This window comes from Scleropages formosus, chromosome 14 (genome assembly GCF_900964775.1).
Source record: "Scleropages formosus chromosome 14, fSclFor1.1, whole genome shotgun sequence".
Taxonomy (NCBI): Eukaryota; Metazoa; Chordata; class Actinopteri; order Osteoglossiformes; family Osteoglossidae; genus Scleropages; species Scleropages formosus.
In genome coordinates, this window is record NC_041819.1 from 14,944,285 (window position 1) to 14,959,048 (window position 14,764).

The window sequence follows — 14,764 nt, forward strand, 5'->3', positions numbered from 1 at the left end:
AGATGATCTAGTGAAGTAACTAGGAAGCTGAGTTAACAGAAACAGAAAGTGAACACCGTACCCCATGTAGTGGGGGGCGGACCCGCGACATACGTTACACCGGATCCTGAAACATGCACCACTTTCAGCAGGTGGGATCTTTACCTCATCGCCCATCTGTGGGACGAAGGGGGAGCGTCGAGGGATGGTTTCCATTATCCAGGAAGGGGGGAGCCACTCCTCGGCATCATGCCCAGCCAAGGAGAGGGAGGAATCTGGCTTCTGTGTGAGGCGGAGACAACGGGAGATTGAAACACCTGCAGGACCCCTGCAAGCACAACTGCAACCACAGAGCAAGAGGAGCGCTAGTCTGTGTGTGTGCTGGGGGATGGGAGGTGCAGGTGCGAGAGGCTGTTGACACTGGGCCACAGCCTGTTTACGCACAGCTGCACAGTGCCACTCTAACTGCAGAGCTGCTTGCCAGTGCGAGACTCCTTGCATCGACATGTGGCATCCATCTGAATGGACTACAGAAGTGACAGAGGGTCAAGCTTTCAATCACCCGTACGTCACTGCGGCACTGTCATCAGACTGTCACTGTCAAACGCAGACTCTGCGCCCCTGACCACCTTGTCCATTTCGTCATTTTACCATGTTATAACACAGGACATCCCTGATGGTGAATCCTGCACAAAAACAGTACTTTAGGCCTAAAAACAAAATAAGCAAGCTTGGCATTTTGGTCACAATGTTTCATTACCAATCGAGGTAATAATAAATAAGTGCATCATCTCTCCCAACCTTGGCCAACTACTCAAACTTAAGTACATGAGCTACAAACCTTAATTTAAACACATTTTCACATCTTAATATTTATCACAATAACTTGAAAACAAAGAAAGTTGCAGGTTGTATCTGGGTGTCCCTCCCTTAATATCTTCATGGGGAAGGTCTCCTTGGTAGGGAAAGGCCTTATCCTCAACTTATCCACGGACTTACAATTTTAAGATTTTTTTTTTTTTTAAATGAAAAAATTTGTTTAGCAGGAACACAAATGGATGGATGCAGCATAGTGGCCATGGAGTACTGCAGGTGAGCTACAGAAAAAGGCACTCACCTTCTGCTTGCTCTGCTTGGGCTTCTTTCTCTTCTGCACCTCCCTCCTGGCCTCCTCGCCCGCTGCCTCTCCCTCTCCATCTCCCTCCTCCTCCTCAGAGCTGCTGTTGCCCGGGTTCCGTAGCTGCCTCCTGATTGGCCGCTTGGGAGGCTGAAGGTTAATCCCTGCGTCGGCTGTCCAGTCAGAGTACTCGCTAGAAGAGTCACTGTGAGAATGTTCAGGGGAGGATCATTGGGTTTTACAAAGTGATTGAAACACTATGAGCAAGTGTGGTGTCATGTGATGACAAAGACTGGGGGCCTCTTGCAGTCCCGTAAACATAGAACAAAGGACATGGGGCAACTGAGGGAGGCATCACTAACCTGGAACTGCTGTCACTTTGCCACTGAGCCTCCCCCTCTGAAGAGGGATCACTGGCCTCTGCCTGCTCCTCCTCTGGCTGTACACAGACACAGAAGAGGGGGGGGGGGGGGAATGCAGAAACAAAAATCATCCAGTGTTGTGACTGTTAAGCAACTGTCTCAACAAAGAGGAGGAACAGAGCAGAAGAGAAATTAGAGATAAACAGAACAAAGGGAAATTTCCAAATCATGGCAACTGAGCTTTAGACTAGAACACTGAAAGACTGACGTAGTAAATTATACCTCAATTAATCACAGATCATTGATCACGGAAAGTGATACTACAAGCGATTCACAATTTTAAGGAGAAAACACAAAGATATTTTAAAAGTGCCACGTGGGGTTCGCACCTCCTCTTCGCTGTCCAGCTCCCCCTGGCTCTCTCCGGCATTCGGCCCGCGTGTTCTGTGTGGTGGCCGTCTCTCTCGGGCCGAACGCGTGTGGTATGTGTGCTGCTGTGGCTTGCGAGCCCGTCGCAAGGAGCGCAGGCCTGGACCCTGTGGCTCGTTCTGGAAAAGGGGTGAAAGGTCACATTATGTTACCTGGAGAATGTGGACTGATACTGCTACAGGCATAGGAAACAGGAAGTCTCCTCCTGGCAGCACAGACAATTCAGTTTTGTTTTTACATATTCCTGTGACACAAGACATTATACCTTTAACAGTATAGAAAGAACTGTGCATGAGAAATCAAAGGAGGTGGGCTGTTACTTTCCGCTACTTCCAGAAAAGACAAGCAGTGTCAGCGTAGAGAATGAGCAGGCAGCAGTAAACTAGAAACGGTCAAGTAGATGTTGAGGGTACACTACTTACCCTGGGGCTGCTGTGTGACAGCAATGGCTTCTTCTTTCTCTCCATGTTGTAGAGTGCACATTCTGCTTCGCTCTTTGCCTGCCGCCTCTCCTCCATCACCCTGAAAGGGAAGGACACCGATCACATGCTGCCAGTTACGAGTGTAGCATGCGGGGCAAGGAAGAAGAGCCATTTTACTGGACATTTTGTCATCAAAGTAATAATAAGAGCGTAATAACAAGACATAAAATACTGTGATAGGGAAGATTTTTTTTTTTAAAAATGGCTGAATAGACAAGTTTATCAAAAGGACAATATTAATTTTTCATCATCCATCACTCGATCAAAAACGCATTCCACAGATGCACTACATGCCAACAGCAGCATACCTGGACACTCCCAGCTGCACTTCGCTGACCACCACTCTCCGGCTCCAGGCCAGAAGGTCTCGCTCGGTGGCGATCTGACTGCGAGGGGCATTGTGATGCATCTGCCGCACCCCCTCCACCTGCCCGGTGCGGCGCAAGCCCACATTTGGTGGAGAGCCCACTGCCTCTGGCACTGGCGGGGCTACGGAACAGGGAGTGAGGAAATGAGACCTCACCACCAAAGTCAACTTCAAGTAGTGCTTAGAGTTTAGATACCTGTTTGTAACACGCCGAGGTGGGCAAGAAGGGGGGCGGAGTCCGGGGTGAGCCAGCTGCAGCTGGGACTAATTACAACCTCTATTTCTTTCCCCGGACCCGCCAGTGAGAGGAAGAGAGAGACGGAGGAGCAGAGAGAGATAGAGAGCGACCTGAGACAGCTCCGAGCACAACCCCGACCATGACCCTGCCCTCGTCCCCAAGCCCGTGGACGTAGCAGTCGACCCCGAAACACCATCCCGGTCTACCAGTTCCCGGTTTGCCCTTTTCCCCTACTTTTGTCTTCCCCTGCACTGCCCTAAATAAAAGGCGCCGATAGGCGAGCACCTGACCCGTTTCGCCTCCTCTGTTACACTGTTCCTCCTATAGTACCTTTGGGCAATAAAAACTGCGCAGTGCTCTAAATGCGTATATTATTGTAAGTAGCTGAGTGTACATGTAAAGTCGCTCCGGATAAAAAAGTGAGCAAAATGAAAATATAAACCATATGACACGCCACCCGACACACACCCCTGGAAGTGCTGTTCAACACTGCAAGGAAAAAAATAATTTAAGGTAATAACGCGGCGCTCAGCACCGAGAAGCATAATAAAACTTGACAGAGCAGGATAAATTCCATTACTAAAGATCCAATTTACACCAACCACTATCCCCTGGTACAGCACTGTTCAGAGATATTAAGTGACTACAGCAAGAGTTTCCAAGTTACAGAATCATCTCTATAGTTTAATGTTCAGACATCACCAACACGCTGCACTAATGAGGCACATAAATGTTTGTTGGGACACAATGACAAGAACTTGGGCACCCATTTTGACACAAAAATCAAGACCACTGTGATTGTTCTGACCTCGAGGAGCTGCCCCCGAGTTCAGACTCTCATCCTGTTGATGCTGTAGCTGCCTGATGAGGCCATCCAGGGGGCTCTCTTCTGGCTGCTCCCCTACTGTCTGCTGGCCGATCACCTGCTCTACCACCTCGCCGTCACCTAAGCAACAGCAAAGCACACTGCCACTGGTCAGTCCCAGGTATTGTCCACACATGCCCCAACCTCCACTTGCAGATATATCGTACCATTAGCCATGTAGCCCAACTGCGGCACCAGCTGCTCCTCTTTGCAGCTCTCCCGCCCAGGCACCAGCCGCTGGAAGTGGGGCGGGTGCGGGTTCCCATCCACGTCCACCAGAAAGGGAGGGGGCATGAGGTGTGGTGCCTGCTGGGTCTGCTCGTCCAGGACATAGTTGTTGGAGTCGCGGATCAGAGGCCGGTAGTCCGTGTGGAAGAACATGTGGTCGGGAATCTTCACAAAAGAAACAGCCAATGGATGAGATGTACAAGAAGCTGGCAGCATAGTGCTTAGAACTGCTGCCCTCCATTAGAAAGGCCCGGGTTCAAATCCCACATCTTGCTGCAGTACCTTGAGCAAGGTATTTAGCTTGAATGGATACAGTCAAAATTTACCTGCTGTATAAATGAGTAAATCATTGGAAGAGAGTTTTAACAGTCCAAGTATCTTTGAAGAAAAGCGTCTGCTAAATGAATTAATAATCTAACGTCAAAGGAAGTATCGCTGTGAACCCTAAGTGCTGCAGGGCTTACAAGAAACAGTTAATCAGAAGAGACTGTTGTGGCACAAGGGAAACTTGTCGCACAAAAGGCTTCGGCAGACAGAAAGTGCAGACCATAGTTTGCTAGCAGGTGTTCTACAGTGCCACAATTCCCGATTCTATCAACTAATTCAATTCCAGCTGATAAAATTTCTCAAGACCACAACACTGGTCAAGGTTGCCTTCTTTGATTGCTGAGTTACGGACCACTTTTCTCACCCTAAACACAAAAGAGCACAACTGGACCTGTGTGACAACCATGTTGACTGGGTCAGGAACTCACCTTCTCATAAAGTTTGCTGCATCCAAACCCGAAGATGAGCAGGTGGCCATGGGAGTCAGTGCAAGCGAAGTGCTGGCCGTCCGCAGAGAACTTGCAGTCAAAAACTGCGCCGTGACCTTGGCCCTCGATCTGGCAGCAGCAAACGCAGTTGGGGTTAGGAGATAAGTGGGACTAGATCAATCATGCCTCCTGCCTAACAGTGTTCGTAGGGGCACCAGGTAGGATAGTGGTTCAAGTCACTGCCTTGCAATCAAACGACTCAAGTTTGAATCCCAACTCCTGCTGTAGCACCCTTGATCAAGGTACTTACCATGAACTGATACAATAAAAATCAACCATCTCTTTAAACGGGTAAATCACTGTAAGTAGCTTCAGTAAATCACCTTGGAAGAAGGTGTCATAAACAAGGGTAATAACTCATGAAGAAAGGCTGCAAATCAGTCTGAATTCGGTTGCAGCTTCAACTTCATGCATGGAGAACTAGTAAAGTTTAACATAAGTCATTTTGAAGTGCAGCACTTCTTGTCGGCTATGGAGAAGCTGCTCCTCAGAAGGCCACTCACCATATTGAAGAAGTTACGAATCTTGGTGCCCTTGGACAGGTCCCAGACGTAGATGTTGCCGTCGTGGCCTGCAGAGAGCATGATCCGCGGATCAAAGGGGTGGGCTTCTAGGACAAACACCTCATCGTCATGGCCCTGACAGCGAAGAGGGGTAGATAACACACAAAAGTGACAAAAAAGGAGATGATGGCAGGAAACAAAAATATTTTTGGCTCGAAAGCCAGGGAACCTGCTCTCTAGCATGAAAAGTTGGCCTGAAACAGTGCAATCTCAAAGAAAACTGTAAATACAGCTGGTAGCGTAGTGGTGAGAGCTACTGCCTTTTGGATCCAAAGGTTGCAGGGTTTGACCCCCACCCCTGGCTGTAGTACCCTTGAGCAAGGTACTTACCCTAAAATTGCTCCAGTAAAATTACCCAGCTGCATAACAGGTAAATAATTGTAAGCTTGTGATAACTGTAACCTTAACATTGTAAAGTGCTTTGGAGAAAAGTATCAGATAAATGAATAAATGTAAACACCCATCTTGGAAGAGAAGCATTTTAACTGCACTTTCAAAGGCTCAATAAGGAGCATGACCTTGTGGTGAAAGTAGTAAAGCGGTCAGAGCCGCTACCTTTGAATCTGAAGGTAACGAGTTTGAATCCCACCTCCTGCCACATTATCCTTGAACAAAGTACTTTAACCCTAAATTGTGCCAGTAAAAATTACCTACCTGTATAAACGGGTAAATCATCGTAAATATCTTTCAAGAAAAGTGTTAGCTAAATTACTAAATGTAAATATTATTCAAATATAGGGGGGTGCGGTGGCGCAGTGGGTTGGACTGCAGTCCTGCTCTCCGGTGGGTCTGGGGTTCGAGTCCCGCTTGGGGTGCCTTGCGACGGACTGGTGTCCCGTCCTGGGTGTGTCCCCTCCCCCTCCGGCCTTACGCCCTGTGTTACCGGGTAGGCTCCGGTTCCCCGTGACCCCGTATGGGACGAGCGGTTCTGAAAATGTGTGTGTGTGTGTGTGTGTGTATTCAAATATATGGGGATCAAAGTCAAATATTTCACCGTTTTTTTTTTTTTTTTTAAAAGGGAGACAAGTCTGGATATGAAGAAAACAAAGACCAGCAGAGTATGTGGCCTTGGGATGGGCTCAGAGAGCAGCACACACACTGACAGGGAAAAGGGGTTGTCTTTGCACATTCAGAGTGGTAGGCTATAAACCACCCATGACCAAAAAAAAAAAAGGGATGACCTTGGCCTTTGCTCCACCCACCCCCAAAGACAATGGCAGACAACCTTGGTGCTTCCGCTACCAACCGAAAGAACATGCAGCAACTGGCCGGTGGTGGAGCTCCACACTTTCAGCAGGTAGTTGGAAACGGCTGTGATGACGGTGCGGTCCGCACAGTCCCAGGCGACCATGGTCACAACCAGCTTGGTCATCTTGTCCTCGCAGGACCCTGAGCTGCTCCTGCAAGTTTTCGTTAGAAAAGCAGTACATCTTTCATGTTGACTTGATGATGTTCACCTCTAGTGCTTTGGTAAAAGCTTACTAGTAACCAGAAATGCTGCAGCAGAACAATTTTGACAACGCCAAGCGTAAGTGCCTTGGGTACTCTTTAGTTTACCAGTGACTTTTCCGTCTTACCCAGGCAGCCTTGTGGTCATATCCAGGACGATGCTCTTCCACTCCTGCTGCTGGTAGTGCCACACCCTGGCGGTTCCGTCCCGACTACCACTCACAAACCTGAGGCTGAGACACATGCACTGGGGTTACGCTGGGCACCACTTTTGACACTGCACTTTGCAGACCAGCTATAGCACGGCAACATACGCTGGTGGAGAAGCAGTTAAGGCCCTGGTTAAGATAAGAGACAATGAAAAAACAAGACAAACTCAACTTTGTATAAGAATCAAGTTAAAGGCTTGGAGGCTCAGAACGCCCTGGTATATATAAAATTAAAGCAAGACGAGAGATATGCTGACGAAGGCATCCGGTCAAAACGTGTCTATCCCGTTACAAAAAACATGCTTATTTCGGAAAGCTTGTGTGTACTTCTCCATCTTCTGCTTTAATTTTACAACAGACTTAACACTTGGGAAAACGGTGGAACCAAACAAGCCATGCTTTTATAACCGTGTATTTGTATCCATGAATCCTAACAGTTGTGGAATGCACCTTTTTTCATGCTGAGCTGTACATCGCTAAAGAGCATCTATTAACTGCACAAATGTAAATATGAGAAGGTTCCTGATTTAAGCCCCAGTGTAAGAGGTGCCACTGTATTCAAAATGACCTTGGCAACCTCTGGCTATGAGGACAGCGGGAATCTGTTCCCCTGTCCAGTGCAATCACTCCATCTGGTAAGTTATAACCAGGATAACTATACAAATGGGTTCCCTTCAGGACTAAGTTACTGTAGTTAGAGCACCTTGTGAAAAGTTATTCAAATCATCATAATGGATTAAGAGTTATGTTCAATAAGAAGATGGTGAAGGTGTTCCCTTGACAAACTGGAAAAACAACAAAAATGGCTGTAATGAACGAGTACTGGAGTAGGGTGGGGTGTGACACAAAGCCTTAAATACAACAAAGCGTTTGTGTGAGCCGCGCTCATGTATCAGGCTGCTGTCAAGCATGTGCTTACCTGTCACTGTTGTTGCAGAACTGGACTGCCACAACTTTATCCTGAGTGGGAAACGGCAGGGAAAGAGGTGGTGAAGTTTGCGAGTGGCACTAGAACAGGGTGACTGATCAGCACGCCATCAGTCTCCAGCGACCCTCCCTACCGTGTGTGTGTCCAGCTCGGAGAAGCGTGTGGGCTCCGCAGAGCCGAGGTAATACACCCTGATGCTGTGGTCCGTGCTGCCGGTGGCGAAGAACATGCCGCCTGCAAGAGGGGGAGAGATCGGGGTCAGAACAAACTGGCACATGATAACACTTCTCAGGGCACCTGCAGATAATCTGTCCTTTTTCTTCAAACCCTTTCAGCTACCAACAAACCTGTGTTCGTTAAAACTGCAGCACTGACAGAAAAGTAAAACATGAATCGTGGTACATAAATGTTTTTTGATAAGGACAGTTTTTGAGTTGCCTACCGCAGCTGAAGGAGGAGCATGAGATCTGGACACCTGGACGAGAGCGTTCGGTAAATTTGAACAGGCGGTCGCTGATGGCAGAGAGAGTAGGACATAAGAACACCTTGCATTACAGAGTCAGGGTGGAACCAGCTGGATGGACATTGGCTCTTTCTTCCAAGAGAGAAGTGACCTAGAGACACAGCAACCTGGAAACCCACTGTAAGGTTTTCCAGAGAAACCTTTAAACCTCATTTCATCAATTCAAACCAGAGAATCATTTAGAGGGTGATATCTCCTCATTCCTTTTGTTTTTTTACTTCCTTTTCTGACAATCATCAAAGTGAATTACAATGCTATGTTTGTACACTAAGGAACATATAATTATTTACCCATTTATACAGCTGGGGACTTTTTACTTTATCAGTTCAGGGTAAGGACCCTGATCAAAGGTAGTACAGTAGTAGATGGGATTCACACCCAAGTTTTTTGGACTGTGTGGTGGTGACTGTAACCACTACCTGGAGCCCCCGTGGTAATTAACTGCTGAATAGGGCAACCAGAAGGCCCAAGTGTTTATGCACAGGAGAATGACACTGTTATGTGAATACTCACTTGAACTTCATGGAGAGGGAGTTCCACTGCCAGAAACAGACCATCCCATCTGCCCCGGTTGAGGCCAGATACCGTGTTGTCCCTTTGGCTGATGGTGAGAACTGAAACACCACAGGTGAAGAATGAGCATGATGGCAAAGCCACTGGTACCCACAGTGACAAGAGAAGACATGGCTTCACACAACCCTAGCCCCTGTGGTAACTTGAGGCAAAACCTATATGGAATTTGAATGATACACCATCATGCTTTCCTTCTCTTGCCAACTCACCTGTATGGAGGTAATAGCAGCGCCGTGACCCTGTAGCACAGTGATGGGGGCACACGTGCGCAGGCACCACACCCGGATCACCGTGTCACAGCTGGCGGAGGCGATCAACGTGTTCTCGTAGTTCACCGCCATGTCGGAAATCTCGGCAGCGTGGCCTCGAAGCGTCGACAACAGACGCCCATTGTCGGTGGCCCAGATCTTCACTAGGCAGTCATCCGAGCCCTGGAGAGACGCAGGAAGGCTAACTCATTGACCTGTGTGTGCGCAACGCCCTTGGACTTTCATGTTACAACTGACGTGACCTTGAGTGCAATCTGTGAGTGACCCCCCTTGGATCAGCATGCCTTTGATCCATGTGCTAAGGGTTCTGTAGACACCTGGAGGGGATATTCCATCTGTGCTTTCATGGCTTCAGTTTGTTCACAGGGTTCCCCCCCCCCAGCTTCCTACGTCCATGCGTCCAACTACTTACAGACTGCCTTATGGAGAACAACTAGATCTTCCATACCTCTTCCAGCCATTTGGTCTTGCTTACTCTGGCCAACCAGAACCAAACAGCAATACTTCAATGTGCATGACACGTTCTGATACAAAAACAGGCTTCTTGAGCTTTACTCACACAGTTGCGCCAACTAACATGTGGAAGTACTTTATTTGAAGCATAATTTTCTGAAAAATTACCAGCCAGTCAGTCCATCACATCCATCGCCAGTAAACATTTGTCGTAAGACAGGGATGCGGTGGACCAGAGCCAATCCTGGAAACACAGGTCGCGAGGTGGGGTACACCCTGGATGGGCCACCAGTCCATCATTTACATTTATTCATTTAGTACAGTTTTCTCCACAGCGACCTACAGCAATTAGCATGTAGTATTTAGCTGACACCTTTATCCAAGGCAAATTACAGTACTAGATACACTGCACTAAACTCCCTAGTTATTCCCTCATTTATACAACACAGCAATGCAACTCATTCACTCTCTCTCACACTCACACACACAGTGCACTGCCATCACTATCTGACCAGCTTGTTGCATCTCATAGCAAATTTGGAGTCAACAGTTCACCTGAAACCAAAGAAAACCCACTTGAACATGGAGAACATATTTGAACCCACAGTCCCACTGTGCTGCCCTATTACTAGACAGTTGTTGTGGAAATAATCAAGAATGGAGTCTGTAAAATGTCTGAGAGTTGTGTTATCTTTTACTGCCCCTCTGAAATAGCGGTTCAAATGACCAGGGAATGAAAGACACCAGCTGAAGAATATGGTACGAGTTGCTGTGTACAGACTGCTACCGCATGCTCAGAATGGTCCTCAGCCCAAGAGATGTGTCCTCAGCAGTGGACACAACAGTCATGCAAGCGTACACACTGCTTCTCACTGAAGGCAGGAGATTTCAGAAAACAGAAACCAGTGAATCCCAGTTGTGTCCATGGCTCACTAAAACTGAGAAAAGAACACTGAAAGCAATGGTGTCAGAAAACTAACACCTGGAAGGTAAGAATGGGGCAAACTACTGCATACATTTTGATTAGAAGTTGAAGATACGACTCAGTAACAAATATAAGAGAAAGAGAGGCAAAACCCTCCTCCTACAGTTCATTTTAATAGTAGGATCCAGTTACATCTACTATTAACTTAACCAACACTTTTCAAAGGGACTTAAAACGTAGAGTAAACAAAGGTGTATTTCATAAGGGAGTTCCTTTACAAATAAGGAAACTAATTTGAAGAAAGGCACTATGCTTTGACCCTGCGCAGATATGTTTGGACACTGTATCGAACTCGGCAGAATGGAGTGCATCACTCAACAAAAAGCCAGATCCTGCAACTCGCTGTGCCAGAAATCCTACCGTAAAGATGCGCCGGCCAGTGCGGTCAAAGGCCACACAGTACACTGATGACAAGTGGCCCAGGATGCGCCGGTGCATCTTCATGTGCTGGTAGGCGCTGGCCGGGACGGCATGGGTGAAACGGGCCGTGCCCGACGTCTGCCGAGCGCCCACAATGGAGGCTGGGTGAGAAAGACATGCCAGATGAAAAAGGGCTCCAGATAAACACTTAGAATGTCAACAAGCCAAGGCAAGCTGGACACTAAATTTTCCTTGAGAGTTCAATGCCCTTCCTGAGTGTCAGCGGAGACGCTCACCAACATTGGGCGGCCTTCCGTAAGTGATTGGCGGTTCTGGAGGCCTTCCCCGATGCAGAGCAGCGAACGCAGAGCCACTCCATACTGTGTGAGAACAGCCTGAAGGGACAAAAAATAGCAGGAGACATGTTCAGAACCACAAGATAGAGCGCCGAGTATGTGCGACAGCCCTAAATCGGGCACCACCAGGTTTATACGCACCCCCAGTCACACATTCCACATCTGCTTGTCTTCTGATATATGTGATGGAAGTCATGTTCTACACAATAGCTGCACTGCACCCTGCCGTGTCTGTTAAGTGCTGAGTGAGTGACCAGGTCATTATCAATGTAATCAATTTTCAGCTATTATGGGCCACACTTGTACTAACAACTTTCATTCTGATTATTACCATTACTCTTAGTTGCACATCTCAATGGAGAAACTGTCTGCTAAATTAATAAATGTATATGTACTCCCTATTTATCACATACCTTGCTCCAAGAAGCCTTACCATTAGATAATCAACTTTACAATGATTTACAATGATTAGTTTGAATAACTACATTTACATTTATTCATTTAGCAGACGCTTTTGTCCAAAGTGACAAAATACATCTCAGCAAAAGCACAATTTCTGCATTACATTAAGAGGAAGAAACATAGCTGCAGACATGAAAGTCTCAAGTAAACTAAACAGTCTGCTAACACAATTAATTTGTATATTCTTCAAAAGTGCTCTGTGTCCTGATGTGATGTTTTGATATTGACAGCAAGTCACATCAGGGATAGGATAATCATCTTCAGGGCAGCAGATAATATTGCAGTAACATCCATCACTTTACTTTCTAATCAAAACAGCCAAGTTAAAATTCCTGCTCCAGCTGTTGTACCCTTGATCAAAGTACTGTACTTACATTAAACTTATAAAGTAAAAAAATTACCCAGCAATATAATTAATTCTAAGTTACATAACATACAAACCTTAATATTTTAAGTTGGAGAAAGCAAGAGCCAAAAAAATAAACAATCATCATCATCATCAACACCACTTCAGCCAACTGTCCACCACCTCTGAGGCAGTCTGGGAATATTCTGCAACGTCATTTTCTGCACACATCATCAGACCTTGGCCAAGCAGAGGTCTGTTACCCAAAGCAGGGTAAAAAGGTTCTCTCACCCTTGTCAGTGCGCAGTAGAGACTGCCTCCCAAACCCAAGCAGGGTGCGCACCCCGGGAACACTGGGCGGCACCTCCTTGTCCAGCAGCGGGCCAATCCGCTGGCACAAGCGCAGCAGGTAGTCCGCAGGGATGTGCTGGTTGAGGCTCACCTGGGCAGGCGGGAGACACGTGCATTTTCATTTAAGCGCGGATAAAAAAAAGAAAAGCGGCTCTGCCGCACCACTCCTCCTCATATTTATTTAAAATTATGTTTGCAAACGCGTAAAACTCTCTTCCATGCGAATCAGAACGCGCCTCTTCCTGTTAAGGCTGGGCAAAGGCCAGGGCCTGTGAGGGAGAAGTTTTTGGTGGGGATTGATTGTCACGTGGCCACATGTAAACAATGGCGCTGCTTGCCCTTCACTGGGACTGGGCCCGGGCCCATGTGCTCCGTTCACACTCGCACGTAACAGCGAGCAATACCTGGGAATAGCTACTGCTTCACCAAGGTGGTTACCTACTGACTTAGTACGTTGTAGGCACAGCGGGGCGCGGGGCGCGCGCGCGCCACACACACACACACACACACACACACACACACACACACACACACACACACACACACACACACACACACACACACACAGCGCGCGCGCCCCGTGCACCACCATCTGACCAGCTTGTTGCGTCTTATGAATATTTACAAGCTCACTGCAGCGAGGCGTCTCTACACCAGTTGGCCAATCAGATTCCCGCTTCCTCGTCTCCCCTGAGCGACTCAAATAGTAACCGACACCGGATTGGTCAAGGGGGGAGACAGACGTTTGTCCTCAGCCATTCCGCCGTCGTTCTGCGTGCCCTCTGATAAACCCCCTCCCCCTTTCAGCTATACACAATAAGACGTTCAATTTCCACGCAAAATATTAAATTCAACCCGATTATGTCGAAAAAAAAGGAATAACTACAAAAAATCCAAATACGAGCTTTAACATCATGTAAAAACAACAAAATACAGAATCACATAACACGACCAAGTGTTGCACCATTAATAATTGTGCGGCTACATATTTAAACAGCGAAGTTTCGCCGTGACGGAACCCGCTGCTCGACACGGAGGGTTTAAAGTCGAACTCACCCACTCGGCGAAGTTTCGCTTATTCCGTTTGCCGTCCCAACTCCATCGCTCCGGGATCAGCTGAGGAAGGAAGCGCGCGGTTACATTTCAAAAAGGATCGACTAAATCTATTTTTTTTTTCTTTATTATACTGCGTGTGTGTGTCTTTCCTTCGTCGTCGTTAAGGGAAATTAATAAGAAATTTGTATGAAAAGAAAAGGTGTGGAATCGGCTCACCTCGTACTCCTCCAGCTCCTCCACCAGGACCTGGAATCAAACAGCACTTTTCTTTACCTCTCTCCTGAGCCGCACGCAGAAAACAAGAAAAAAGTGCATCGGTTTCTTATTTTTCCTCACCTTGGCCGATTTCTTACACGGTCCCGACTGGAGAAACCTGGCGATAAGGTAATACAGCTCTGGAAAAGGGAGAGAGGAGCGCGTTTGTGGAGCCATTCACACATAGCATGCTAAGCTAACCCGAAACTGTTAGCATCTCCATTTTATTAATAATAACAAAAACAGGCCGCAAATAGCGCGACGACCCACCGGCTTCGATTTCTGAACACTGATGCTGTGCCATCCCTCGACCCGGAGGCCGGTTTTGGACCCGCTGTGTTTTTAATCTGTGGGTGTTTGTGAAATAGCCACTTTATTTGGTGCCCGGCGTTCGGCCCTTTTTTTTCCTTTTCCTTTCACGGCATCTCGCCTTTAGCTTTGTTAGCGCCCCCCTCGGCAGACGACGGAACTGCAGCCACCTTGCCGACCGCTAGGGGTCAGTGGGTTCAGGGGAGGTTACTTCAAAGGACGGTGCGTCTTAACATACACAGTAACGTGTATGGTTGTGTGTGACTCTGGAACGGTAGGTTGTCTTGAATCCCGGAAAGGAATGCAACTGGATGGGATAGAATGGAAGGGAAACACCAACAAATATATGAGAAACCATTGTGGAGCATATTTATATTTATTTACTTATCAGACAATTTCTCCCAGTCAACTTCTATTGAACCCTATGTAGTGTTA

The 14,764-nt window shown here is 47.3% G+C and overlaps 1 protein-coding gene across 3 annotated transcripts in view; it reads right to left on the bottom strand.

The window, feature by feature from the left end:
• The window catches only part of LOC108920080 (bromodomain and WD repeat-containing protein 3-like), a 28,246-nt gene extending 13,482 nt beyond the window's left edge, over positions 1 to 14,764 (bottom strand). For 2 of the 3 annotated variants that reach the window (XM_018728578.2, XM_018728576.2), the window contains exons 1-24: positions 14,291 to 14,764; positions 14,102 to 14,160; positions 13,982 to 14,011; positions 13,766 to 13,825; positions 12,650 to 12,800; positions 11,491 to 11,589; positions 11,195 to 11,355; positions 9,337 to 9,558; positions 9,068 to 9,168; positions 8,474 to 8,544; positions 8,165 to 8,265; positions 8,023 to 8,063; positions 7,023 to 7,127; positions 6,692 to 6,845; positions 5,386 to 5,520; positions 4,823 to 4,951; positions 4,007 to 4,232; positions 3,783 to 3,920; positions 2,678 to 2,858; positions 2,310 to 2,409; positions 1,848 to 2,006; positions 1,459 to 1,535; positions 1,097 to 1,301; positions 145 to 261 (exon numbers count right to left, since the gene is read on the bottom strand). In XM_018728578.2, the coding sequence (XP_018584094.1) occupies positions 145 to 261; positions 1,097 to 1,301; positions 1,459 to 1,535; positions 1,848 to 2,006; positions 2,310 to 2,409; positions 2,678 to 2,858; positions 3,783 to 3,920; positions 4,007 to 4,232; positions 4,823 to 4,951; positions 5,386 to 5,520; positions 6,692 to 6,845; positions 7,023 to 7,127; positions 8,023 to 8,063; positions 8,165 to 8,265; positions 8,474 to 8,544; positions 9,068 to 9,168; positions 9,337 to 9,558; positions 11,195 to 11,355; positions 11,491 to 11,589; positions 12,650 to 12,800; positions 13,766 to 13,825; positions 13,982 to 14,011; positions 14,102 to 14,160; positions 14,291 to 14,324 (2,856 nt within the window). In that variant the 5' untranslated portion in view covers positions 14,325 to 14,764. Of the gene's footprint in view, positions 1 to 144; positions 262 to 1,096; positions 1,302 to 1,458; positions 1,536 to 1,847; positions 2,007 to 2,309; positions 2,410 to 2,677; positions 2,859 to 3,782; positions 3,921 to 4,006; positions 4,233 to 4,822; positions 4,952 to 5,385; positions 5,521 to 6,691; positions 6,846 to 7,022; positions 7,128 to 8,022; positions 8,064 to 8,164; positions 8,266 to 8,473; positions 8,545 to 9,067; positions 9,169 to 9,336; positions 9,559 to 11,194; positions 11,356 to 11,490; positions 11,590 to 12,649; positions 12,801 to 13,765; positions 13,826 to 13,981; positions 14,012 to 14,101 lie in introns of all 3 variants that reach the window. The other variant, XM_018728575.2, reaches the window with a different exon arrangement.